Source organism: Nyctibius grandis, chromosome 13 (genome assembly GCF_013368605.1).
Source record: "Nyctibius grandis isolate bNycGra1 chromosome 13, bNycGra1.pri, whole genome shotgun sequence".
Taxonomy (NCBI): Eukaryota; Metazoa; Chordata; class Aves; order Nyctibiiformes; family Nyctibiidae; genus Nyctibius; species Nyctibius grandis.
Genome location: NC_090670.1, coordinates 14,528,716 through 14,556,594, shown reverse-complemented (window position 1 = coordinate 14,556,594; position 27,879 = coordinate 14,528,716). Strand labels below are relative to the sequence as shown.

Genomic DNA, 27,879 nt, shown 5'->3' with positions numbered 1-27,879 from the left:
GGGACCGTCCCTCCAGCCACTACCTTCCCCATGGGGCCTGACCTCACCCATCCTGTGCTCTGACGGCGCCGTCCTCCCCTCCGCATGCGCCCGGGGTGCCGAGCAGCTGCAGCCAAGGTGGTCCCTTGCCTCCCGGCGCCGGCGTTCAGGGCAGCTGCATCTCGGGCAGGTCCGGCAGGTTGCAGGCCTGGCCCTGTGCACGGCGGCTCTGCTGCTGCGGGTGGAGGAAGTAGCTCAGGGGGTTCTGCTGCAGGGTGTGGGGTGGCTGGAAAATGTGCTGCGTTGGAACCCCAGGCACCGGCTCGGGACCTTGCATCTGTCAGGAGACACAAATCCGACAAGTCAGACCTGCCCTAATCACCCATCCGCTCCCTCTCTTGCTGCAGGGCTGATGATGAGGCGTTTACCCAGGGTCGTGCGAGTACAAAGTCCTAAAGGTAACGTCTACCCATGGAGAGTATGAGTTGTGGACAAGCAGCATGGGATGCTGGTGCTATCAGCCTGACTAACAATGCCTGGAGAGTACAGAGGGGAAGCACGACCCATCCGTCCTACCAGCCCCACGGGGCACCCAGCAGGAATGGAGACCTTCAAAAGCTACTTGGACGTGAGGTAAAACCTGCAGGATGTGCAACTTCCATCTTCCATGGGAAGGATCTTCAGGCAACCAATGAAGAGGCTGGAGAGCGACTTTGTCCACTTACCACCCTGTGGCTGGTATGCCAGAGGCCTGGACTTGCTGGTTCACCCCCCATTAAAGGCACTGTGGCACCAAAGCTTGGTTTTCTGTTGCCCTGGAGCTATTTATCTCCCCCAGCATCATCATTCTGCTGTCCATATTGCTAGTCCTCAGGACCTCAATGTACCCAAAGCAGGGATGGCTCATGTCCACATTTGCTGACAACAACAATTCATTTCTTACTCTAAATCCTGTCCCACTGTATGGCTACTTTCAGCTGTACCTACTCCTCCTGCTTTATTTTCTACCATCTTCGCCTGGAGGACCGTAACTTACGTCTGCCAACCAGGCAACTCTTGGAGAGTGTATGACTAATTAACTATTAGTTTCAACAACCCCTCTCCTTGGCAGCATCACTGGTTTGGCATGCACTGATGAAGCTGTGCTTTGAAAAACCAAAATCGCTTTCTCCAGAGATTCGTGTTGTGAAACACACATTTATTAAACGAAAGCAGTGACCGCAGCTGATAAAAAAACTTGCTATGCTGAGACATAACAGCAGGAAGCATGTTTTCCAAAGAGCTTATCCCTTATCATGTTTCATGTCTACAGCAAGATTCCCACCAGAGCTCCGCTGGATGACAAGCTGTGTTCGAAGAACTGGGATATTTCTTCTGGACTAAGTTGATTAACTGAGTTCGTGTTAGAAAATATGGCCTTGAACGAGTGAAGAGCCAGCCTGGAAAGGTTGAGCACTTGGGTACGTGCAGATACAATGGGAATGGAGGACATGTGAGTGCACTGACCAGGTTTGATTAGCCAGATAAGCCCCATTTCTTCAAAAAAACCAACCCAACCCCAAAGCCACCCCTGTGCATCTTCACAAACTTGTCCCAGCTCCGTACCTGAAGGTAGAGACGGTGCTGCTGAACCTGTTGCTGTGGCCACTGGTGGAGATAGAACCGGTGTGTTTTGCCTGGTGCGATGTGAAGCTGGTGTGGGGGGATCTATCAGAGACGGGGAGAAAACGGGTGATGGGGCTGGAGGTCGGATGGTGCTACAGGTAATCGGTTGCATCTGTATTGGGGGAGGCAAGATCTGCTGCTCTGCAACGAATCTGCCACGAGGAGGAAAATAAGGCATGAGAACCCAAACCCAGACCCACCACCGACACAGGCCCTGGGGAGCCCAGATGCTGCAGGAATCAGACTGGAGCAGGGTTTGTCAAACCATGCAGAGCCCCAGATTTCTCCCTCCCCATTCAAACATGGACTGGAACTGCAGACAGTTAAGGTTTTTAAGGCTGTACATACTCTTCCATGACTTGATAGGCATTTTAAGCTTTGCAAAAGCCACAAAATGGTTAAAAAAATATTTTTCCAAAGCATTTTAGCTATCATAAAGTTCTTTGTAATTAAAAAATATTCTCATTACTTTTTCTCCTAACCAGCTGAGCTTTTGTTTCTTTTAAGACTGAGACCGGTTTGTGTTTGTGTGATCATGTCCAAGTTTTTCGAAGTAATTTCAGTGCCATCAAGTGCCCTGCTAAACACCCATGAAACAAAGACCACTTTCCTTGCTGCCTGCTGGCACCTGCTCGGCGTGGACTGGCCGCTGCCGTTGGCGGCGGGCATCACGGCTTGGACAGACTGATCCAACAGCATCCTGTGGTGGAGGAGAAACAGATAGGGAAGGGAAAGGAGAGGTCCAAACTCCTGACTGTCAGTCTCTAGAAACAAATCCCTCAAAATCCTCCCTGAAAGCATACAAACCATCACCCTGAAAAAAATGGATGCCTTATTATTCACCTTGCGTCTAATGCACTCACAGATGTGAGCTAAAACTTGCTAAATCTTTTATATAAGAAGCATGTTTTCTAGATGGTGAGACCTCCAGGGTTTATCTTGTTTCCTTACATAGTACTTTGAAACGCCTGGATCCTGGAGGCAGTGTCTCGCAGATAACTCCCTGAAAGGTGGTTGAAGAGTTTGGTTGGCAGTTGTATGTGTTTTATACAATTTGTTTCCATCGTTGTGTAAAGAAAAATGACTTTGCCATGGCCCTTGTCTCTGGCTGGAGAAAAGGACATCCTGGAGCTTCAGAGCAAGCAGACACAGGTTTGGGAAAGGGCCTTGTCCCTGCTAGTTTTTTCCCTCTTCACTCACTCTGACAGCAGCAGATGTCCAAATGTTACTGACCAAATGGCCAATTAATGAAAATATGGAAGGAAAAAGGATTTCAGGCCCCTGAGGGTACAGCATGGTGTGCACAGCACCCCACTTCGCACACACACCAGGCTCACCACTAACGCAGATCTCGCAGGAGGGAACATCCCTGCGCCCCTGCTGTGGTACCACACAGACCATCACCCCCTGAGCCCAGACGTGCCTGCCCTCCCCGCCACCCAGATGTTGCTATTTCCTATCACCGCCATCAGGACGGTCCCAGCAGGGCTGCGTTCCTACCTGAGGCTCCTGTCCTGGCTGTAGTCAGACTGTGGTTGCCTTTCGCTGCCATCAGCCGGCATCTGTGCAGCCACTTGTAATGGGATGCGCTTGGGAAAACACCACGGGGTTGTTTGTAGAGGGGCACTGAAATGCTTGTTCTGCCCCGGCAGACACGTTTGCTGGGCTTGGCTTCCTCTCTATTAGTGCTGCTGCTGCTGCTGCTGTACCTGAAATGAAGACATAGACACCCATGTAAGTTTTAAAGCTCCCTCTATAGGAGGCTAAAATAACTGCTTCCAGTATGCAGATGGGAAAAGGAGAAGTAGATATTCTCCCTGAACACAGCAGTAGGAACAGTATTATCTATTCAGGACAACCCAACCTGTTTGCATTTAATTGCCCCTGCATGGCAGAGCCGGGATCCCCAGTGGGAGGAGCAAAAAAGTTTTTATTGAGAAACCAGAGCACAAGGGTAAGGGCATGCAGGGCTCGAGGGAGAAGAGACCAGCTGAAGAGGGGACTAGGAGTGCAAATCTGAAGTCCCCAAGGAAAGCATTCTCATCCTTCCTTTAAAGAAGTAGTTTTCATCTTTTTTTTTGCTTTTAGACACCACAATTCTTTCTCAAGGAGATATGATCATCTAGATAGTGGATTCAGGGCTAGTGATGACAAACTTGTTTTTCAAAGCAGCCTTCCAAGACTTCTCAGGCAGAAGAAAATGAATCTTTTAGAATTACACCTACTTCCCTGTGTTATGAAGTCACAACTCGCACTGGCTACAAATGAGCACCATGCTCAAACAGAAGCAAATGATGAGCCCAAACCTCCCACTCAGTTTCTCTCCGGTCCCCAGGGCGGCTCCAGTGGTCCCCAGGATTTAATGCTTTTAGGCTACTTGGCTTTTATTTTTACAGTTGACCGACATCATTTGCAACTGACTCTCAACACAAGTTTTGTAATGCCAACTACGGAGTAAAACCAGCACAGAGGAGATGCCACGGGGAGGGGGGACACGGCAGACAAGTATTTAAAAGCCAGGAAAGGGGACAATGAAGACAACGAAGAAGCCAGTGACCTGGGCAGCCGTGCTGCAGGGCTCCCTGAGGAACTGGCGTGGTGACGGCAGGTGGGTGCTGCAGTAGTGCTTCGTCCCCGTAAGGCCTTGCTGTTGTGACTTCTTGGCTGTAGGTCTGCTGGGTTGATCCCCGGCGGTGGCCTCCTGGGGCTCGGGTGCTGCACGTTGTTGAAGACGACGGGGATCGGCTGCTGCATCAGCATCTTCAAATAAAGACACATGAGTTGTCGCAGCTCGATATGGTGGTTGTACTGCCCTGGCGATACTGTCTCTGGCCTCCCAGGCTGTCTCCATCAACACATATAACACTGCTAGCAGAAACATCTCTAAATCCAGGGGCAAAGTGAACATGATAATAGATAAATCAATGTTAGCTATGCCCCAAGTATTTTATTCAGAGCCACAACCGTTCCAGCTCCCTTTACGCTGTTGCATTTTGCAGGAATGGCACTGTGGATCCAGCAGCACTAACCAGCCCCCAAACTGCCAAGCTTTTGTGCCTGGGGGGGGTCTACTTTGTGTTCTTTTCTAATAATGAAAATTACTGATTCAATACTTAAGCAGACACTGATGCCACTCATATCTTGGGAGACGCTACTCCCACATCTGAGACAAGCTACAATTTATCCAGACCTCATTCTAAATGCTTTTGCCACCAACAATTTTGTTACCGATCTACGTGCTGAAAGGAAAAGCGAATGGTTTGTGGGTTTGGGAACCCCGGGGGGCAGCGGGTACCTGCAGGTTGGAGTCCTGCACTAGCTGGAGCTGCTCCTTGATCACATGGAGCTCTTCTTGCTGCGTCTTGATGTCAGCTTGCAGTATGCGAGTCCTCTCCTCCAGCTGCTCTTTCAGCTGATGCATCATCCCCAGTTGTGTGGGGAAATGGTACACTGGCTGCGGAGAACAGAGAACAAGATCACAGGGTAGGACCAGCCCTGCTACTCACGTTCATAGTGATGTTGGCTTCAGAAGAACAACTGCTTTTCAGCTTTTGCCATAGAAACTATGACGCTGACAAAAAAAAAATGGCAATTGCATATTTAACCAAAGCACCACTGTACTTCCAGAGACACAGGGCAACTGGCTCATGCTCAGTGTCTCTACTCCACAGATCTTGGTCTGTTAAATTCCTGTGCAGATGCAGTGTCTATGCACAGGACTCCGCTGTCCCTTTAGTGTGAAACCCTGCTGATTTTGGACCACTTGTGTTCTGTGGCAGACACTGCCTGCAAACCCTTGCCACATCTCCAGGCTGGGCTTTCAGTTGTGCTGCTAATTATTTTTGCCAAATGTGAGGCCCAAGTTAGGTTGTAATCCCACCCTGGGATCCATCCTTCACACCTACATTGGCTGTCTTCAATCCCTGTATTACAGTCTGAATGTTTACTACGCTGACCTCAAAGCTCTCTGAGGACAGGCCTCATAGTTAGGGTTATGACTCCCACATTTTTCTTGTGGTTTTTTTTTTTTCCTTTTTCTGGCCTAACAACTCAGACCTTCCATGACATCCCCTTCCTCTACCAGGGCAATAAAACTCTTCAGCACCCTATCAGCCTGCAGTTAGCTGCTAGCCATTCAGAGATGAGCCTTCAGCAGCCCCCCAATGGTTTTGACAAATGTAAACCTTCTCCTAAGTTATCTCCTTGGGTGTCTACCTGCTCTGTCTCCTCGCTGAAAATAAGTTGGTTGCAATAATTTGGCTGCAGGTAAATCTCAGAACAGCAACAGAAAGGGCACTGAAACCTTGCCGTCACCTTGGGACCAGCCAGCAGTGAACTGGAGCACCAAGCCTGCCCCGCTGACTGGCCACACAGCGCGTTTAACAAAAAAAACCACGTACCATCACAGCATGCTGCGAGGGGACTGCCGGCTGAGACACGGGATGCTGAGGGAGGTGTTCACCAGGGGCTTGAGGAGTTGCTATGGCCTAGAAACGAAAACTTCGCCTTACTGTAGGTCCATAGCACCTCCAGTGCAGAGCTGGTGCGATACCAGCTCATAGCAGTGATGAACAAGCACAAGGAATTAGACAGCTCCACGTGGAGACCTGAGGATGAGGCTGGAGGGAGAATTTAAGCTCCTGCATGCCCCCTGCTAATTGCAAATCCTCGGTGTCAGCATCCATTTTTGGATAAAGGCCATTTCACATGTGCAAACCCCAAGAAAAGTGGGCTCGCGGTGTGAGAAGGCATTTGGCCTGGAGGAGCAAACTGAACCCCAAAAGGCAGCAGCAGCAGAGCCGCTCGCAGCTCTCCACCGGCTCTGCCAGCCAGCAGCGTTCCCCATGGCCCCGGGAAACCCCACGCTCAGACCCTGCACGCTCACAGAAACCATAGAATCACAGAATGGTTTGGGTTGGAAGGGACCTTAAACATCATCTAGTTCCAACCCCGCTGCCACGGGCAGGGACACCTTCCACCAGACCAGGTTGCTCAAAGCCCCATCCAAACTGGCCTTAAACACTGCCAGGGAGGGGGCATCCACAGCTTCTCTGGGCAGCCTGTGCCAGTGTCTCACCACCCTCACAGGAAACAATTTCTTCCTAAGATCTAATCTAAATCTACCCTCTTTCAGTTTAAAACCATTCCCCCTCATCCTATCACTTCATGCCCTTGTCAAAAGTCCCTCTCCAGCTTTCCTGTAGGCCCCCTTCAGGTACTGGAAGGTGCTATAAGGTCTCCCCGGAGCCTTCTCTTCTCCAGGCTGAACAGCCCCAACTCTCTCAGCCTGTCTTCATAGGAGAGGTGCTCCAGCCCTCTGATCATCTTCGTGGCCCTCCTCTGGACTCGCTCCAACAGCTCCATGTCCTTCTTATGTTGGGAGCCCCAGAGCTGGACGCAGTACTGCAGGTGGGGTCTCACGAGAGCGGAGTAGGGGGCAAAATCACTCAGAGGTGGGGATCCAGCCTCTCTGAGCACAAGATCAAGGTTTGTGAAGCTCATTTCTTTATGGCATCAGAAAGGCTTTTGCTTGCAGGGACCACTGACCTGAGTGCCTCCAGCTGATGCCAGCCGCAGGGCTGCCTTCTCTGCCTGTCCCCCCGGCACTGACGGCCGGGTGGGCGTGCTGGTGTCCGTGTGTCGCATGGATGACGTGGCTGGAAAAGAAATGGTTTACTGTGATACAGCAGTCCCGTGCCTGGGAACCCTGGCTGAGCCTGAACTCCGTGTACGCAGAGGAGCAACGACCCAAACGCTGCCAAACTGGGTCCCCAAGCTGCCCATCCATGGTCCCTCTGGCTCCCGCCCTGACTTGCGGGGTTCCCTTCTGATGCTCACGCCCCATTTCGTCCTTCCCTCCATGGGTGTCTCCAGATGAGCTTTCCCACTCTGCCCCTGGCAAGCATTTCAAGAAAAGCCCTGAGTCGGCTCCCACCCAAGGCCCCGCACACACAGGCACTGTGGTCACATTCCTGCTGTCCCCAGGGCAGGAGTGGCACTCATGGGTGCTGGCATGAAGGCAGGTGGCCTTCTGCACTCTTTCTTCAGGGATTGATCCTACAGGGACCAAACTACCCCATCACAAAAGTTTTGTTATTGAGGTTCGGGTGCTTGATCAAATTGCTTCAGCTTAGCAAGTCACCTCCTGTCCCCTGAGCCACAGTGAACAACCACAACCCTCAGCTGGTGGAAAACTGGAGGAAAGCTGCTCTCACACTGGCGGTGGGCTAAGAGGGAGGAGGCAGCACGTGGCCGCGGCTCTGCTGCCGTTCCATAACTTGTCATGGCACAGTATGTCGGTCCTGGTGATGAGCACCCCCCCTCCCACCCTGACTTGGTCACTCCCAGCCGAACCCCAGTATTTTGGAGGTTGCTCTGCCCTCCAGCCCACTCCTCGCCCCCACGCTGGCACCTACACGCTGAGTCGGAGAGGGCTGTGTGCGAGGAGCGCCGGGAGCTGTGGGACGAAAGTGACACTCCCTCCCGGCTGGCGTCCTGGCTGCTGCCGCACTGCCCCACGTCCAGGTAGCTGCTGTGGCTCTGTGGGGAGCGAAGCACAAACGGCCAGATCATCAGCAGGAGAGGATGGTGCTGGAGGAAACCTCCACCTCCCTGACCACTTGTTTGCAGAGAAAAATAACAGACTGGGTGCGTAGAGGGCCAGCACTGCAGCACCACACCACCAAACCCCGGTGCAGTATTCGGTCTGCCCCTCAATGTTCACCCTAAAGCCTTCAGGCATCCCTGGGCAGACAGGACCCTCAGGATCACACCCCAGGCACCTCTGCCCTTGGGGCGATGCCACACATTTCTGTCCTGGGACACTCACAGAATCATAGAATGGTTTTGGTTGGAAAGGACCTTTAGGACCATCAAGTCCAACTGTTGACCCGGCACTGCCAAGTCCACCACTAAACCATGTCCCTCAGCACCACATCTGCACATCTTTTAAATCCCTCCAGGGATGGTGATTCCACCACTTCCCTGGGCAGCCTGTTCCAGCACTTGATAACCCTTTTGGTGAAGAAATTTTTCCTGATATCCAATCTAAACCTCCCCTGGCACAACTTGAGGCCATTTCCTCTCATCCTATCATTTGTCACTTGGGAGAAGAGGCTGACACCTGCCTCACTACAACCTCCTTGCTTCTGAACTGAGGTGGTTTAACCTATCAATCATTTGTGTAACAGTCTCAGAAAGATACCAAAGAGCAGAACGGCAGCAATGCAACTGCTGAATTTGCAGTTATATGCCTGAAACCAAGACAGGCAGTTTAGAGCCATGCAGTGCAAAACTTCTCAGGGTCTGCCTGAGTCATAACCCAAATGAAGGCTTGGAAGGAGACAGGAGTAAAGGAGAAGGAGAAGAAAGAGCAGGTATTTTCCTAAGATTGGTAAGTGACTGCTCAGTTTGGTTTAAACACCTACTCATTCAACTGTGAAGGGACATGGTACCTTTAGAGAAGAGGATGCCAGTTCAATTGATGACTCTTCAAGGCCAAGATCTCGCCTTCTTTCAGCTCGAACTTCTGCATAACTTAAAAAAAAAAAAAATTAAAATCCATTTTTTCAGTCTGGATGTTGTCTACTGTATGGTAACTATCCTACCATACAGATTGCTACAGTTTTCATGTTGAGTCACAAGCTTTGCACAGCCCACACACACACACTCTCATATACAAGGTGCTTAGAGGGACATCATCATACAGCCTTGCAATCTGTGAGTAACTGTACATGCTGAATATGCACAGATTAGAAACACCAGGGCAGAGTCCCAGTCCCACCACGCCCAGGACTGCAGAGCCTACAGGATTAATTGCACTAATCATTCCAAGCACAAATGCAGATACTCCTTTGCAAATTTTGGCCCTGGATGCCTTCGAGCAAAACCAATCTAAAAGCAAAGTGCACTTGGTTATTGAAGACAAAATGGGTCTCTTTGTCCTCAGTACAATTTTCCTAATACAGGAGATTCACATTTTCCATAATCAGGCAGAAAAATGATCCTACAGCTTCTGTGCAAGTAAACTGCCATAGTAAATGTACATTCATTTCCTAACCTGCTGATGATCAAGAATCAATTTTTTGCATGTTGTACGGTAGCTCAGTGAGCCCTATGCCAGAGCCTTGGGGAGGAGGAGGTCAGGTCCCCTCTTTCTGAGGGTGTGCAGAGCACCGTGCAGCATGCTACATCTGAGTTAACGTCCCTCACTCCGGTGGAAGCTCTGAATACAAACCAACAGCCACACAGGCGCAATGCGAGGTGCAGGAATCCCCAGGAATGTGCCTCTAAAAGTGTGTATTTGCTTTCCTTACTATTTTTTCTCTATAATAATAACATACTTACACTAAACAATGCCACATGATTCACCACTGGGATAAACTGGAGAGGATGTTTTAAAGACTCTCTGAGTGCTTGCAGATCGTGGGCACTGAAAGGTGCCTGAATTTAGGGTGCTCAAATATTAATGTGCCATAACCTTTGTGGGAGGCAAGAGAAGCTGCTGAACTGAACTCATTGATATCATTGTAGGCAATGAATTTCCCTGAAATCACATTTTAACTTGTGTGCTTCAATAATATATTCTAAACCTTAACTATATGAGACAGAATTGAATTTCAAAATGTATTTAGGACTACATCACTAGCTTTAAGAGGCACTGGAAGCAGACAGAAGAAACAAGTTCATGTGCAATAAAGTCAGAGCTTAAAGTGAAGCCGAATTCCCTGAAGGATGGCAGAAGCAACACAACTCAGAAGCACTCTCTCTATCTAACACTTGGTTACGATAGCACTCGACATATACTTTATATCAGCACACACAGCTCTAATTGCTTAGACCTGTTTAGTGGTGTAAGGTGTTCTCAGGCTGTGTTTCAGAATATCCCAGTTTATTAGTGTTTGTTCTTCCAGATGTTGGACAAGAAAAAGGGGGACGAGAAAAAAAAATTCACAAATTGATTCCTGACAGTAAAGAAAGACGCAGTGAGCAATATGTTTACTCAAGTTAATAGAGCAAACCAGTATGTCACTATTTTTCAAGCCCTTTAGTCAATATATTGTCAGTCTTAACACAATCTTTTTTGAGATGACGGTGGTGATCAAGCAGATTCCCCTCCAGAAGGTGCAGATCACAGAGCATCCCACGCACACACTGCTTTCCAGCATGGGTTTGCAACCAAGCACAAGCAGCTTCCCACTAGAGGGGGATCCTGGGCTGAATTTCAGGTGAGGAATAAGGCTAGCAGGACAGCAGCTAACTTCAACTCATAAATATTTAAAGCTTTGATCAAAAGGTTTCATAGGAGATTTATGATCCCATTCACGCCCATAAAGCCGTCTGATTCTTAACAGCTTTAATTCTTCCTGTGGCCATGTCATCGCTCGGGATAAAAGGGGAATGTAACACACTGTCCTGGTTTGGACTAGAACAGAACCAATTTTCCTTTCAGTGATTTTTTCCTTTCAGTTAAGTTTCTTCTAAGTAACTGCACTTTCTGAAACCAACTGCATGTTTTTCACACACTGTCCGCTTCTAGGATTGATAACGCTCCGAGTTTACAGTTATTACTAAGGCAGTGGTAGGAACGGTACGCAGAAAGGCTCTTGCTTATACTTATTCCTATAGAAACCAAGGTCACTGCAAAATTCCTCATTATCCACAAGTGAAGAGCTGTAGAAGGGTTGCACCTCTGCAAGGAGCTGACAGTACCGGTGACACAAAAATCGACCAACAAGGTATTCCATCCCATACACGTCATTCTCAGTATAAAGCTGAGGGATCTTGAGATCTCGCTCTCTTCTTCTATGGCCGGCATCCAAAGAGGACTCTGTCCGTTTTTCTCCTGCCTTCGATCCCAATCTGTGCATTCTTGAATCCAGTTCCCGTCTGTCACCAAGTCCAGCCTGAGCCTTCCCAGAACCTCCCCTGCAGCGCCAGTGGTGATGTGACCAACATCGGGGGAGCTCGATCTTGGTTTTGTAGCATTTAATTATTGCCATTATTATTATTTTATTCTTTTTCACTGTTATTGTTTATTAAAACTGTTTTAACTTTCCAGTCCTAAGTCTCTCTCCTTTTTCTCTTTTCCTTCCCCTTCTGGGGGGAGGAAAGGGTCAATAGAGAGCATCTGCCATTGGTTCAATGGCCAGCCCAGCTTTAAACCGTGACACACACTGATAGACTTGGCCAACAGTGGCCTCCAGGCTTGTGGCCCAGTTGCCAAAAAAAAAAAAAGCGATGGAAACACATTATGCTTTTCCCCATGTTCCCCATCATAACAGTTTTATAGAATTACACACCATCTTAGCGTGTCAATATGCACAGCAAATATCTGGTTAACACAAACCAGAACTAGAAAAAAGTAATTGTTGAGCATGTGGGACACGCATTGTGAAGTGTTTGGTGCTTGCTCCTACCTAACTACCAGGTGAGTGCAAACGATGAACTCGGGTTTGGAATTCCACTGGTGGTAGGTGATGTAGTAGTGTGTCTGCAGCCATATCCACTGCTGCCCTTTTGTCAGGAACCGATAGTAACAGGACTTTCCTTTTCCGAACTGCATCACTGTTAAACAAAAAAGGCAGGCATTTATAGCAAACAGAAATTGCATGGTGCAAAGGTGATCAGAAAACCCACTCGGTCCCATTCCCCTCTCGCAGTCTGCTACTGCATGGCTTTATAAACACAACAGATGATCACAACCATGTACTGAGGTTTTATTTGGGTTCTTTTCTGCTACTGATTTTCAAGAGTGTGCTTTGCTATTTTGAGATTGTTCTTGTAACTAATAATTGGCATAACTGTGTAACTGGCTATATTCTTATAACTTATTCCTGGGCTCCTCTGAAATAAGCATAAATAACAATAATTAAACAAAGTATTGGCCTTTCACAAGTACAAGAGAATGCATTTCAAAGACTGGGGGCTTGAAGTCAGGATCCTTATAATGCCACAAAACAGTAAGATAGTGGAGTTTTAGCAGTTTAACTGAGAGTTTTCTTCCGCGAGATGACCTAAATATACCAGACCTGGTACATATTATCAGGGTATGTCCAGAAAAATCTCAAGTGGTGTAATACAACTGGAACATAATGAGGGGAACTACATTAAATAATCACATTAATTGTTCCCAGACTGCTGGGAGTACAAAATGAAACATGCTCACTTAAAATACCCATAATTAACGCAAAGTAAAATACAAACGTGGTTTAAGCAAACCCATTTCACTTCATAGTAGGCAAGATGCCTGCCCAGAGCGGTCAACCTGATGAACGGGAACTTACCAAGCCACACTAACCCAAGTATTTTTGACTCACTTGTACTTCTCCACTTTGTTAAATATCAGGACTAACTTCTTTAGTGATCCCATTAACAGTGATGGGCTTTAGATGAAGCACTTAGTGGAGGTGTTCTGGCTAACACGCCATGCTGGGGATCACTCAGCTCCTAGTCCTGGCAGAGATTTCCTGAAGCAACTTCTACAAGTCACTTTGCCAGCACCTTACTTTGTCCCCCTGCACAGTAAGATTAAAAGAGCCTTTCCTTCAGGTGTGTTGTGCAAATACCCCTATGATGTGTAAGAGGGGATCCGGGGCTAGTAGAGATGTAGAACATGAATCATGAAATAGATTCTCTGCTGAATGATCTGAGCCCACCCTCAGTGTAGTAAGTGTCTACGTCAAACTGCACGCACATGTTACCAAAAGGACATTGTCTCGCTAAGCAGCTCATTTCTGTCTGAATGGTCTTTTAAGCAAACAGCACTAAAAAGTACTGTACTTGAGAGCAATTAAAACGTTCCTTTAATATTCCCACCTACACCCTTGCTGCACTTGACACAACTTGCATCTAGCCCCTTTCCCAGCTTCCTTTGGGTGCTCAGCCAGGCAACCTGCTTCCCCAGTGCCTGTTCTGTACCAGCACTTTGCCTTGAGAGGGCAGAAAAGCCTGCAGGAAAGTGGAGTGGGGCAACTTGGCATTCAGAGAAGAAGTCATTTTCTCCATCCTCTACTAGGTTCTTTAACATCTTATACGTGTAAGTGGTAGAGATGGGGGTGGTTTTTCAACTCAGAGATGAAGCAGCTTGTCTAGCTCCAGCGTGCTGGGGGGCTCTGGAGTTTCTGGGTGTCCCTGCATCGCCCTGCTCTGCATCTCAGAGCAACTACAGCATCCCACTTTCTCCACTCTCTGGGATGTCCATGTTTCCTTTTGACAAAAAACTCTCTTTTCAAATGGAGATAGCAGAGAGACAAACAGACAGAGGGTTTGCCCAACAGGAAACCTATAAGTAATATTTCTTGGCGAAATATCTGATTACCTAGACGCATTTTACAAAGTGCGCAGTTACTTTTCATTACAGTGCTTGGCAATGCAAACCAGATGGGGGACAGACCTCATTCTGGCTCAGTATCTCACTCTGAAGTGCATGGTACAAAACGGAAAAATACAGTCTCAGGGACAAAACATCTCATATGCTCATCTGGTGGGAAGAGCACACTGATTAATAAATAGTAGACCATGTCTGCTGCCACCTTTTGCCCTTCCTCAGGTCAGCTCCAGCCTTCAGCAGGACATGGTGCTTCAGCAGCGGGCTGCCCTGCCGCAGGACTCGGGCTAAATGCCCCTTCTGCCCTGGCTCCTCCTGCGCTCTTGCAGGTCACAGTATTTCACCTTGCACAAAGATGAACTTCATGGACGTTCTCTGGTGTTCACACATCAGCCTGAACTGAACTTTTCTGCTTTACTTCCAGGTCAACCAAAAACGAGCCACCTTCACCCACAAGGAATCTGTATTCAGTACTTGGTTATTTAAAAAAGAGCTTGAATCTCCAGAAGCATTTTACTGATAGTTAAGCGAGGTTCACAACATCTAATTGCACAGGCAGGTGATCCAAACGCTGCTTTCAGAAGGCATGTTGGTGAGCTGAGCCTCCTGGCTGACTCTGGAGCCCAGGGGAACAGCAAGACTCCAGGAGCTGTGACCATCAACAACACTCCCAGGGTTTGGGGCTGCCCTCACAAACTGGGGGCAGAGGGTGTAAAGTTCTGACTTCCCATCTATTAATTTCATTTCACTCTCAGACAACCTGTGCTCAAACAGGGTATATCTGTCAATTTGGGAAACCTGCACAAAGAGTTCCTGATCTGAGTGAATTCTGCAGGGATCCAACCTCCCTGGTAAGCATCAGCTATGACAGTCTGTCATGGGAAGGGAGAATTCCCTTGTGCCCCAGATAAAGACGCCTTTTGCGATGACAGTAACAGCTTTTACACGAGTGACAAATGAGATCAAAGACAGGCACGCTGCAGAGGGAGAGGAACTTACAGTGTTCATGGCACCTAGCAAGAAGCTCCAGGTCATCTGCGTGGTAGTAATCATACCCTGATGTTCCCAGAACCTCAAAGGGTAAATACCCTATAATAGGTGGAGCCCTAGAAGGGAAGCAAAGGGCAGGGAGTGAGCACAAAACCTGGCACTTTGACATCCTGGCAGTCACGCTGCGATACTAGCGACCAAAACCATCTCGTACGTTCAACTTGGCAGAGAAATCAGGAGTGGATTTTCAATACACAACGATGTATTTTCATGTACAAGTGAAAAAAAAAAACAGCGAGGGAGAGGTAAAAAATTGAGAAAATGAAAAAGGTGTGTGTTTTACTGTTTCACAGGCTATTCATTATGTGGGTGTAGAGAAAGGCATGTGCGTACGCAAGTGACTCAATTCATTAAGCACGCTTGTGAGACACAGAGCTTGAGAAACGCTACGGCTGTTCGTGTGCATAATTCGAGTAAAATTATCCAGTGGGTTGGATGTAAATGTCACCTGGGTAGTAACTGTAGAAGAAAGAGTAAGTGGGAAGCTGCAAGGTGCATCAGGACCAGTTTGGGTAAAAGAAAAAGTAAGTGTTCTCATGAAAACTTTGGGAAATTATAACCAGCAAAAAAGTGTTTCTATACTGGTAGTAAAGATAAGAACGGGCGAGGGGCTGATTTTAAGGACTGTTATTTCTATGGCAGGTAGAGAAGGAATTGAGGAAGTATTTTGATGGGCACATTGCAATGACTTACCTGACTATTCTGCTGTCAATTCTAGATTTTCCATTTTCTAGGCAAAATATGGAGATTTTTTTTTTAAGCAGGTGTCCTAACAACATATGAGCTTATGCACAGCCTTCACAGGAGTCTGCTAGCTTATGATTATGAAACAACACTGAAAATGTGAGGAGAAAACCACTGTTTTTGCCTCTACTCCCTGTATCAGCGTGCCTCCTTCTGTCCCCTTGCGCTCCAGTAACACTCCGCTTGCACCAACTCAAATGCCCACACTTACTGGGTGAGGCAGGACTTGGGCTAATTTGTCTCCGCCTATTTGTTTTGGCTGCTGGATGTGCTGATAGCATGAGGCTCACCTGCCAAGTTCAGCGTGTCCCTCAGGAATAAGGCGGCGGTGTGTAAGTGAAATGGTTAATGATTCAAAACCAGGGCAGTCTGAAGGTGTCACTGCCTGTCAAACGTGTCTCTCCCACTGCCTTTCTCTTGGTGTGTTGAGTGACCCTCTTAAAGAAGGTGAATGCCATAAAGTGGCCAAGAATATGAGCAAAAAAGTGTAAGTACATTTGGGATTGGATGGAGCAATCCTGAGTCTTCTGGATATTAGTATGGGAAGTTCTCCTGTCCTGGCTGAGTGACCCAGCTCCACATTTCTACTCTTGAGAGACATGGGTTGGTATAGATTATTCAGCTAAAGAGGTCATGTACCTCTCTCATTCCCCACAACCACAAAGCAGTTTGGCACCAAATGGGAAACAGAGGAAAAGGAAGCACAGCCCAGGATCTGCTCAACAGCCGCCCCAGGAGCATCGAGGTCTCAGCAGGAGCTCTCGGGTCCCATCACAAGGGGCTGGCTGGAAGAGCCAGTCCTCCACACGCTCTGATAGCAAATCTCTTGAAACAGAGCGTGCTTAGTACACCGTGGTCTCTGCCACAATACAGCCTTATTTATTCAAAGAACTTTTCACAGAGCACAGTGTTCCTTTTCCTCATGTGACCCAGATTTCTGTTAATGATGATAATATGTGTATTTATTAAAGTGTCCTTCCTTGCTGTCTCTTTGGCAGAACGTGCCAGTGTCTCTCCTATCTTTAATGACATGCTTATATTCAAGACAATAATGTCTTTCAGATGCACATCAGATAAACATTTAAGCTGATCAGGAAAGTATTGTGCTTTCCTGACTTTCACCAGAATTCTTTAAATGAGAAAGCAACCACAAAATGCTCCTCATCTGTCATTTGACAAGGAGCTGCCTTGCTTGTGGAACAATTTGAAAGTGTCTTGTTAGCTTCAGTCCCAGCCTTGAGGCCTGCAACTCGCTGTGCAAGTGGACATGCAAAGTTTTCAGAGAGCCTTTCCAATGCAGTCTTTTAATAAACGAAGGGAAAATAAGGAGAGGACCACAGTGCAAAGAGAAATAGATCATTTATCCAAGTTGACAGGTTTTCTTCCTCTACACATATTTACACGTAGACCCAGAATATGTTTTTTTCCTAGTTTTCTAATGTTTATCCAGATTTATGGAGTGCTTTCTGCGTTATCTATCTTTACTCCAATTTACACTGTCGTCATGATAGCAAAGGTCCTGATTCCAGCTCACGCTGGGTACCCTCTGCCCCTACTGATGGCACACCTCAGCGTCAGGTGCTGTGAGCTGACATCATAAATAAGCAAGAAACAGCAAAATACCTAACAACATTTCACAGCGTCCTGCAGACTGTGCTGGAGAGAGGTTTGAACTGGTGATTAAATGAGACATCCCCCACGATCCCTCGCTCCTTCTTGGGTCTGGGCTCACCGTGCGCATCCGGGGCTGTCACAAATTCTGCCCCAGCATCAGTTTAATTTCTCTCAGTAGCAACAGTTTCCTCACTGGGGATATCAGTGGGACCAGAGTGGCTGCAAGCATCCTGCGCAGAGAGATTCCTCTCTGAGTCATAACCGAGATTCATCAAAAGACTCTCTGACAGGTTTCAGAGCAGCTCCTGCTCGCCTCATTCACAGGAGCTTCTGGGACAGAGCCCTTTGGAAAACCAGCTCACTTCCTCAGACAGTGAAATAAGGGGCTTAGGGCTCTTTTACGAATCTTAACATTAATCAACTGATTCTGAAAATGTGCATTATTGGACAGGCCAGCTAAACTCTAACAAAATCACTCCAGCAAGATCTCGACAACAGGAATAATAAGCCCAAATCCACACCACATTAACTGTAGGGCTGTCGCAGGGTCAGTTCCTCCATGCTTCAAGGTACAATGCATGAGGTAAACATCTTGTTTACTATATAAATGCAAGTTATTTTTCATTTGTATTTACTCTCTCTCTTTCTTGCTGTAAATGTGCCGATGATATTCAGGACTTTTTCCTCCCAAATATTTTTTTCCCCTACAGCCTTATTTACTAGTCTTCTACTTCTAGTAATGACTACCTTAGCACAGCTTGCAAAGGGAGGGATAATGGAAAGGGTAGGATTTTGCAATGTGCTTATGCATACATGTCAAATACAGAGAAGTCAAAGAACGAACAACAACCTCCAGCTTCTTTTGAAGAAAATGAATCTTGTATTAATCAGCTTAATAAAATGGTTCCAGTCTGTTTCATTCACCAAGCTGAATCCTAGCCCACTGTATGGCATTGTCAGAAACAAATCTGCAACTAAATCATCTAATCCACTGCTTTTTCTTTTATTTTTATAAATTCCATCATTTCTCAAGGTGAAAATCAGAAGTTTATTGACACAGCAAAAGATTTAGAAGGATTCCTGGAAGCTGTAACTGGAAAAAAGGAGCTAAACCAATACAGGGAACAGGACCCACACTGCTCAGTTTTAACGACTTAATATCTTGGTGAAGTTAGACATTTTTCTAGACATTTTCTCACCATTTTATATGATTTCACACTTGCCCAAAATATGGAAAAGAGCAAAGCATTTAAGGGTGCCTAATAAGTAAGTTCAGAGTATTATTACTTACTCAGTTGCATTTAATTAGAGCTACTCTACTCTGGATCTCAGGCAATAGCTACACAAAGTTTTCTGGTTTTAAACCACAGTTTGTTTATTCTTCACTGACTAAAAACAAATCTCTTACCTGTGGTCCAAGAATAAAAACTTCCATTCCAAACTATGCCTCGATGTAAATTCTTCACATGGCTCTTCAACATTGCAGAGCTCCTGCAAAACAGTTGGCACATTCAGACATTTAATTCTATGAAATGACAAAAGGTCTATCAAGACCAAGGATGCATCTTCTTGGTATAACAAACCCTAGCAGAATATAGTGCTTTTAAAGCACTTGACTTATTTTCCTCTAAGGAATGTATAAGCCTTGTTTTATAGACGTATAAACTGATGAAAAGTGGCTGAATAATTTACCCTGGGCTGAATTTCAGAGCTAGGATAAATAGTCCAAGGACCTCATCTTGCAGTCTGTAGGCAAAATTTCCCAGCTTTTTGTAAATATTGCTATCTGAAGATGGATGACAGTACCAGCTCCAGCCCCAAACTGAGCTGGCTAATGTTCTTAGAATCATAGAATGGTTTGGGTTGGAAGGGACCTTAAAGATCATCTAGTTCCAACCCCCCTGCCATGGGCAGGGACACCTTCCACTAGACCACATTGCTCAAAGCCCCATCCAGCCTGGCCTTGAACACTGCCAGGGAGGGGACATCCATAACATCTCTGGGCAACCTGGGCCAGTGCCTCACCACCCTCACAGGAAACAATTTCTTCCTACGATCTAATCTAAATCTACCCTCTTTCAGTTTAAAACCATTCCCCCTCATCCTATCACTTCATGCCCTTGTCAAAAGTCCCTCTCCAGCTTTCCTGTAGCCCCTTCAGGTACTGGAAGGTGCTATAAGGTCTCCCCGGAGCCTTCTCTTCTCGAGGCTGAAGAACCCCAACTCTCTCAGCCTGTCTTCAAAGCAGAGGTGCTCCAGCCCTCTGATCGTCTTCATGGCCCCTCTGGACTCGCTTCAATGAGTTCTCTTGAGCAACAAGCACCTACGGTCGTTATCCCCGTCATCACTGCACTGCACCACAGGACACCCACAGACCAGCAGAAAGAGTCCATGAAACACGGTGTGCCCGGTGTTTCAAGATGCGGGTGGCCTTCTTACACAAAGGAGCGGTGGGACGTATTTCTTTAAAGGCTGCAACTTTTCAAGCGGTTTAGCTGGTCACCTTGTATCTGTGCTTCCTGGGCTGACTGCTCTGAGACACCCCATCACACCACCGCCTCTTCTCAAAAGCACCTCCTGCTTTGTATCTCGTCATTCCAAAACGCATACTTATGCCGTCTCCCACTCACAAACACAGCGGTGTCCTCTCTCATTCACCAACCCCCTGCACAATCTGTGCTGCCTAACGTACGTTTTGCGAAGCTGCTGCAGCACGGCTCCCCTCGCAAGAGCCGCGCACGCAGCTCGTGGTGCCAGCAGCAGCTCCGCCGCTGAGCACCGGCCGATCCCCGCGCGGAAGGGAAGGTGCAGTCGCAGAGCGCTCACCTTTAAGAACTGCGGTGTGACAAGACGAACAGTTGCTACAAGGCAAATCTGCTCCTCCGTGGCTGACCTGAAAGCTCGTGCAATAGCTGACTCAAAGCCATTACAGGAGGGTGTAGGCACTAGACACAACCAGACAATTTATTTAAGAAGAAGAGGAAGGAGAGCTTTCTTTTCATGTTAAGACAGGTACAATGACTGACGAAACCCAAGCAGCAAACTCCTCCTACCCACAAGGTGATGCCACACTTATACATGATGATGTTATTTAAACCATGACCCTTTAGGCTCCGAGTTACACAGTCATAACCACCTACCCCTGCCTTGCAGGGAAACTTCATGAGACAGCTGTGAGCAGCTGACAGCGCACAGCTACAGTCTCCTCATCAGCCTTTCTCCAGCTCAACATTTCCAAGATTCAAGATTTTACAGGTTTCTCAAACTATTTCATCTTTAAAAAGTGTCATTTGATTGCCACAAGCAGAACAGAATAGTGTATTTTGCTGGTTATTATTTGAATAAGTAGGCTGCTTTACAATTGGCCGTGGCTCAGATGGAGGTAGGATCAGTCTGGTATCGCTCCTTTAAGCACAGCATGCAGAAGAGCGCACTCTTCAACCAACAGCCTCCCCACCACTTTTACATGAAAAATATCTCAAACATATCCACAGCTCATTCCACCCCTGCTGATTATGGGGCATTCTCAGCTGAAACACAGCCTTTAGGAGGCTACAGATCAACACACAATTTGAAGGGGAGAGGTAAAGGTAGGCTGGAGCAGTAACTTACCATGAGTAAAATATTTAAAATCCACTACAAATTTCACATATTCATACATCAGGGGTTCATTTGGATCTAAGCTGCCTCTTGCTAAATGGCAGCAAAACTCTATTTGTTTCTCCGCTGAAATGAGAGAGAGGGAGACACACACAACGTTACTAGAAGGCTGCACGCTAGCACACTCCATACATCGAATCTATCTGGGTGCTTATACCGACCCTGCTGCTGTGCTATCCAAGCACACCAAGCTGGCATGTTCTGGATACCCATAAGTAAATATATAACTACTAGGAGCAGTGATCAGCTGGTTCTGCTTAAGGAAATGTATTCTCACCCCTTCTCCCATGGCTTTACAGCCACCCCACTACACTGGGCGTGAAGCCCTGGCAATATCGGTCAGCGGTATTTTCTCCTGACTTTGTGCACGCACGATTTCACATGAAGCCGTACAGTGATATCGCAGTACTCTGCTCTGGCACTGCTCAGTAGGACCCAGATCCAAAGGGCACTGAAGTCACCCTAAGCCTTTCCATTAATGGTGGAGGGCACCGTGCCAAGCTCTTATTCAGTTTTCTGCCCGAAGTCTGAACTCCATGGATTAGGCCATGTGGTCTTCAGCCAGAGGGAAACCAACCCCAGGGCAGAGCACCAGCATGACAGCTACCCAGCTCCCACTGACACTAATGGGGCAGCAGAGAGGGGAGGCTGGCACTGCCCGGCCACGGTAAACCCACGGGAAAGGGGGCTCCCAACACAGGCTTGGTGAAATATGGCTGCGAGGAAGATGCTGCTGCCTGCTCTCGTGCTGGGGACGTTTTCTGGGGGAAAGGGACATTTTAGAGATGGGACAGCAGCCAGCAGTAGAGATCTGGATGGACTGTTCAGATAGGAAGGCTGTTGCTTAAATTACATGTAGGGTTTCTCAGGTGTCCTGAGACATGCAAGCTTCCTAAGGAACAAGGACTCTGCCAAAACCCTTTGGGATTCCTCCTATTCTTTTCCTTCCCCCAAGCCCCTCACTCCTTTCACAGGCTCAGTCCAACATTCTGCCCTGGGAAAAATATCTAATGAGGGCAACTTCCCTGTCCTATGATGCAAAGCAGACAGTAAAATAAAGACTGTCCAGATCAAAGACCAAGTACTGGGAGCATGTAGCAACAGTAGATGATGTGCTGCATTAAAAATGAGAAATATTAACCGTGGCAAAACAGAAGTGGCAGGCAGAAGAATTAAAAAGCTGGAGAGCCCTGTGCAGGCTCCCCTGGGAGCCATTTGCCTTTGGCAGATTTCCCTGACCGACAGAGAAGAGCAGAGCTTACCGTTTAGAAAATCAGCGGCAACAGGATCTGTCATGAGCACGTGTGGAGAAAGGAGCTTGTACACCTCGCTCTGCTCCCGCTCAGGCAGAAAGTTTAATATATTTTGGTCCACCAAATCTGACTGATACAAAAGAATGCTTTGTCATGTTCAGCAGCACAGCCTGACACAACCGCACGCCTTTTCGTCCCGCAGCAGAGCACGGACGCTGCCGGTCTAGCGTGGATGCTTAAGACAAGGAAGCCCAGTCAATCTGCAAATGGATCTAGGGCAGAATATAACCCTTAGGTTATTTTATGCCGGGGTTGCTATCTATTTGCAAAAGGTTGAATGGGTCCCAGAGGCTGCCCTTCAGTTCAGACAGACGCAAGCTGGAGAAGAATCCCTGATACCACAGGAATACAACATGATGAGAAATATCATATCAAAAATGAAAATTTCAAACATTTCCCTTTGGAGGCACGAGACAGAAGTGGGAGAGCTCCTCCTCACATCCTCCATTTGTCTTCTAGGCTGAACATCTGGCAAAATCAGCTCGACCTGCAAGTGTTTCAGTGCTGATAAACCCACACATCCTGAGTAGAGGGGTTCTACCAAAATGTCAGCACATATTTGTTTCTTTGCACACCAGGACATTCAGCCAGGTTAACTGTGTGCTCAAATTTGCCCTCATATAGCATCACTGGTGCCTCATGCTTGGCACCACATAAAAATAAAAAATGCTTCTGAGGGGCCAGCAGAAATTTCTGCACCCAACAGCTAATGGACTTCTAGAAATTATCCCAGAAAACTGTGAGGCCACATACTTGTTACTAAAGACCATGGGCTCAAAGTAGAAAAACCCAATGGCATTAAAAGAGCATAGATTCAGTCCTGAAATCATCTTTAAATTATCCGAGAAGAGCTTCAGCACACACAGATTTCACAAGCATGAGATTTTTCCATATACCTGGTGGTATAAACACCACCCAGACCCTCCTTCAGACGTGCTGCCAAGCAGTGAGCTACGAGTACAGTTATTTTGCATAGTGTTTTTTTTTTTTTTTTAAGCTAACTCACAGACCCTGTCAGAGAATCTGTTATTCACAGGAGCCTGAGAAACTCCCTAAGAGTTTGTCAGTTTATCCCCCACCCACAGTCAGTTGCCTCTTTCTTTGGACAAAACCAAGCCCCAGCCCTGCAGTGACGGGGCTGCATTAAGGCAGGGGAATTGTTCTTCAATACATTGTGTTGTCAGAACTTACCGGTAAGTGTCCAAGTAGAGACGAAACACTATCAGATACATAAATAATAATCCCATCAGTGGTAAGAGCAATGAGAAAGCCATCTAGTGCCTAATGATAAAAGGCAGGTAAAAAAGAAAAAAAATAAAAAGAATTATGCAAGGGAACAACTTAAGATATAATAGACTAATTTATTATTTGGTGATGCTTCTAACAGCCTAAAACTAACATAAATCAATTATGGAAATGATAGTTCGATGCAGAAAAATAAAAATTACACATGCTGTCTAATTCAACATTCTTATATTCTTATTTACTCATTAATATTAAATTGACTTGTATTTTTCACCCAGTGAGTATTTACTTAACATGAAGCAAGACAGTGGTGGTTAGAATTTCTACACCTACACAATCCCAGTGACTTCAGTCACTTCATTATGTATTCTGAATTACACAATAGTTAGTTAACCAATTCGGTGCGTAAGGAGGTGTTAGATATCATCACGGCAAACCCAGCATTGTGGATGGATGGATGGATAAGCAGAGAGAGAAAAATCATACAATGCTGTATTTTTAGCAATTTATGGACAATATGGACAAGATGTAAAGCCTTATTTACTTTGCTTAAAGCACTCATTTGTTAGGCTACTGACACATTAATTTTAAAGTTTGTTTTGTGTCTCCTTTCTTATTCACAATGGTTTCTGTCCTAGAGTCAAAGTTCTCTGTTCCTTTGAAGTCACTGCATGTGCTTTCCTCTTTGGGTGTTCTCCCTGTTATTCACAACTTCTTCTTGTACCATTGACCCAATGTCTGTCCCTATTCTTCTCTAACACCAAGATTTGGGAGGTTTAATCTCTGCGCAGCATCGCGCGCAAAGCCAACTTTTGTAAAGACACTGTTAGGCTGCTCTGCATCTTAGCTACAGAGAGCCAAAGATTCACCATCTTCCCACCCCACTGTCATACTCCGCCTTTGCTGAAAATAAGTCTTTCCTGGAAAAAAACACTGAAGTAAACTGGTCAATGGTCTAACATAGTCCAGCAAACCAACAGTTATTAAAGGGCTCCCGCCACTTGTAAGGGGGTGAATTTGTTTTCATTCAGCTGGAACAAACTAGCTTGTTTGGTGAGAGAAATTCCCAGAAAGAATGAACAGACTTTTCCAGGGAGGTGAGTCATGACACCCTGATGAAAAGGAATAACTAAGACACTGCAGCACCTCCCAGCTCAGCCCAGCATACACCCTTCTTCTGGTGGGGCAAAGAGCAACAGCTGCCCACTCAGGGCAGGCGACGTCCTCCTGCCAAGAGGAGCATGCAATGCAAACCCAAAGCCGCATCCTTAAGAAAGGAAAAATGTAGGCTCACGGGGTGTTTCTAGATGAGCTAAGCATTTTGGAGGTGACAGTATGAGAGCCGCTCTCCTGAATGCACTTACAGGCAATCCGGGCAAAAGAGGTGGCATTCACATCACCAGCACAGCAGCAGCAGAAGCAAAGGCAGCAAAGTAAACCCTGGCTGATGGGATGTGGGAGGAAGAGAGCTGCTCTGCTTTTTTTTCAGGCCCTTTCAAGTTTTTGCTAAAACTGCCAGCTCTAGCAGCTCTTCTGAGAAGGGCAATTCTCTTTTTCCTCTCTCACCAGGCCAAATCTGGGTCAAATTGGTCTTCATTCCTAAATTAAAAGCTGTTTATCTTTAAGGGGAAGCAATCATATTTTTAATTCTGTGCATGCAAAGCATTTAGCACAACATTGGTCTCTGTCAGGTTTGTATTATATGTGCCAGCAGAGTAGAAATCATTAACATTGGGACATGCAGGTGAAAAGGAACTATATATCTCTGAACTACTCCACTGAACTGATTACTTCTCACTAATCTAGGCAGCTTTAATTTCTTCTTACCTCTAACATCAACTGGGTGAACTCCTCGTTGCTAAGAAATGAAGGCTTCCAGTCTTGTCTAATCTCACAAGCTTCTGTCTGTGCTGTGATTTCTTAAAGAGGAAACATCAAAAAAGCAACATGACTCATGCTAGTTGGATTTTTTTTTTCATTTTCAAGTAACACTACATTTCTTTTAAGAGGCTTTCAGAGGAATCATCCTCAGATCATTCTCCACACAAAGCCTTCTTGTATGCAACAGTCATTTTCCGTGCCATCACGATACAAATGCATTAGAAAACAAGAAAAGGAAGAGGAGACATTTTGGGTGGTCTGAAGAAATCCTTCAAAAATTAAGGTCAATGGGCTAATTTCAGAGTAACTGAGCATCACCATGAGCAGAGGGTGTCCGCAACACTGGAGCCGTTTCAGGAAGGCTCACAGGAGTGCCCAGGCAGCAGGACAGGCTGTACCCAGCCACCTCCTACCCCAGGAGACCTGGGAATAGGACATAGGAACCCCTTTCCCCTGGCCTTATTCTGCCTCTCACTTAGGTTCATGTCCTCTCTGGAGGTCTTAGATGCTTGGGAAAACCAGTTTTTATCTTCTGAGTGGAAACTGGCTGCTGGGCAGATGCAGAGCCAGTGCCTTTAACAGGAGCAGGCCTGTGCCCTCCGGTACCTTTCTGTTTCTGTAAGAAGTCGATGGTCCTCTGCAGTATTGTGGACTTGTCCATCTTGAGAGGGTGGCCGTGGCCCTGCAGCATCGTGCAAAGTTCTTTAATGAGGACATTGAACTGGTCTCTCCTCTTCTTTTCAGATTTGTTGCGTGATGCCCTGGGTGACAGACAGTTAATGCCATTAAATAAAATGAAGGACCCACAGCGTGACTCAGGGAGAGGTAAATGTCCCTGCCTCAGGAAAACACTTTAAATACAAGAATCTAAACTCTGCTGGGACTGCTCATTTGTTTAAAATTAGGCTCAGGTGTAGGTGCCTCGCTGGTGCTTAGAGCCTTGCAGCAGGACTGAGCTCACCGTCAGCGAGGAACCCCTGAAGGTAACAAATATGATTTACTTTCATTTGAGCAAGACCATATCCTTATGTACATTTCAGCAGCAGATCCCATTGCATCAGAAGCGGTGCTAACGAGGTGAAGGTATTATGGGCAAAATTTCTCCATTAAAGAAGTCCTGGCATCTACATGCTCATGTTTTGCCCTCCTCATTGTTATGAACTTTTGTTTTGCAGTTAGTACACACACATATAAAGGTCAAAATGCGAAGGATTCCTTATTCCCTGACTTGTACTTGCAAAAGCAGCTTATAGAGAGACAATACTGTGCAGAGACAACTCAACTGCAGAATGAAGTCAAGCACATGCTCTTGTATCTGGTTTTGAAAATCTGCTGCCATGACAGATGAAACCAGGAATGTTAAGAGTCTGGCTGCGGAAACCACAGGCTAGTTTCCAGCTTTCCTTAATACAATTTAAGAATGTTTTATTAGGGTTTTCACTCCATTAAAATCAATAAAGGAGAAAGCAAATCCATTCAGTTTCTTCCAAAATGTTCTTTCCAATGCTCCTATCTGAGATAACCCTATTTTCATACAACCTCTTCCAGTAGCAATTAATTTTCTTTCCAAGTGTATTCACGATGAGACATGCTTCCTGTGATCTAGACCAAGTGTGGTATGCAGAAAGCATTTCCATTCATATTCAGGTTGGCATTTGGAGGTTCTCAGATCTAGCATTTACACTCACAGCCATCTCTGTTTAGGCACTCATGTATGATGACTAATTAGAACTGAGCCAAATGCTTCTCTGAAGGGAGACTAACTCACACCTGTGCTAAAGCAGGACTGCTCTTAAGTTTCCCGGGGAACTCTACCCCAGGTGGGCAGCACTGCATGACATCCATAAAATCACAGGTCAGGAGTCCTGCACCAAGATAGTAAATAGACATGGGATAATGCGAGATTCTGAGGGCACAACAAAGTAATTTAAGGACCACTCAGCTGATTAACCCGTCATAGAGATGGTCAAGCACTATGAGAAGCTTGATAATGGTGACTTAATTATGCTGTTTGTGATCCACTATATACAGCCCGCATGGGGGTTTTGCCTCTGACTCCAGTGGTCCCAAGCACTTTTTCAAGCATTGGACAACACAGCATTTACAATTCTCCCCCGGGAGAGCTGCCACTCTCCATGCTCTCTGCATCCCTTCATACCTCTTTGCCCTGTCCTTCTCATCTTCATCCATCAGTTCGTTTACACAACACAGGGCTCTGGAAGGAAAACACAGAAGTACTCACTGAGACACGTTCCCTGATCTTGTCGAGGATGTCAGGATATGGAGCTGACTGGTTTGTACTTTATGACCTCCTGGATGTTTCAATCTTCCCTTTCCCAAACTCCACTCTTGTTATGTCATTTCTTGCGTGTTCTGTCAGCTACTGAGGCTTGAGAAGTG

General features: G+C 46.6%; 1 protein-coding gene across 1 annotated transcript; it reads right to left on the bottom strand.

Moving 5' to 3' along the window:
* Nucleotides 1–145: 145 nt before the first annotated feature.
* On the bottom strand, nt 146–27,678 carry PASD1 (PAS domain containing repressor 1). Its single transcript, XM_068411939.1, is given in 24 exon segments — nt 146–316; nt 1,585–1,650; nt 1,653–1,685; nt 1,688–1,796; nt 2,251–2,285; nt 2,287–2,344; nt 3,145–3,353; nt 4,202–4,332; nt 4,335–4,404; nt 4,940–5,098; nt 6,045–6,131; nt 7,192–7,301; nt 8,061–8,184; nt 9,099–9,180; nt 12,063–12,210; nt 14,972–15,078; nt 18,789–18,871; nt 20,207–20,325; nt 20,993–21,106; nt 22,303–22,423; nt 23,545–23,634; nt 25,426–25,517; nt 26,086–26,240; nt 27,638–27,678. Coding segments are annotated over 24 exon segments (2,505 nt in total). The 5' UTR covers nt 27,670–27,678.
* Nucleotides 27,679–27,879: the final 201 nt, after the last annotated feature.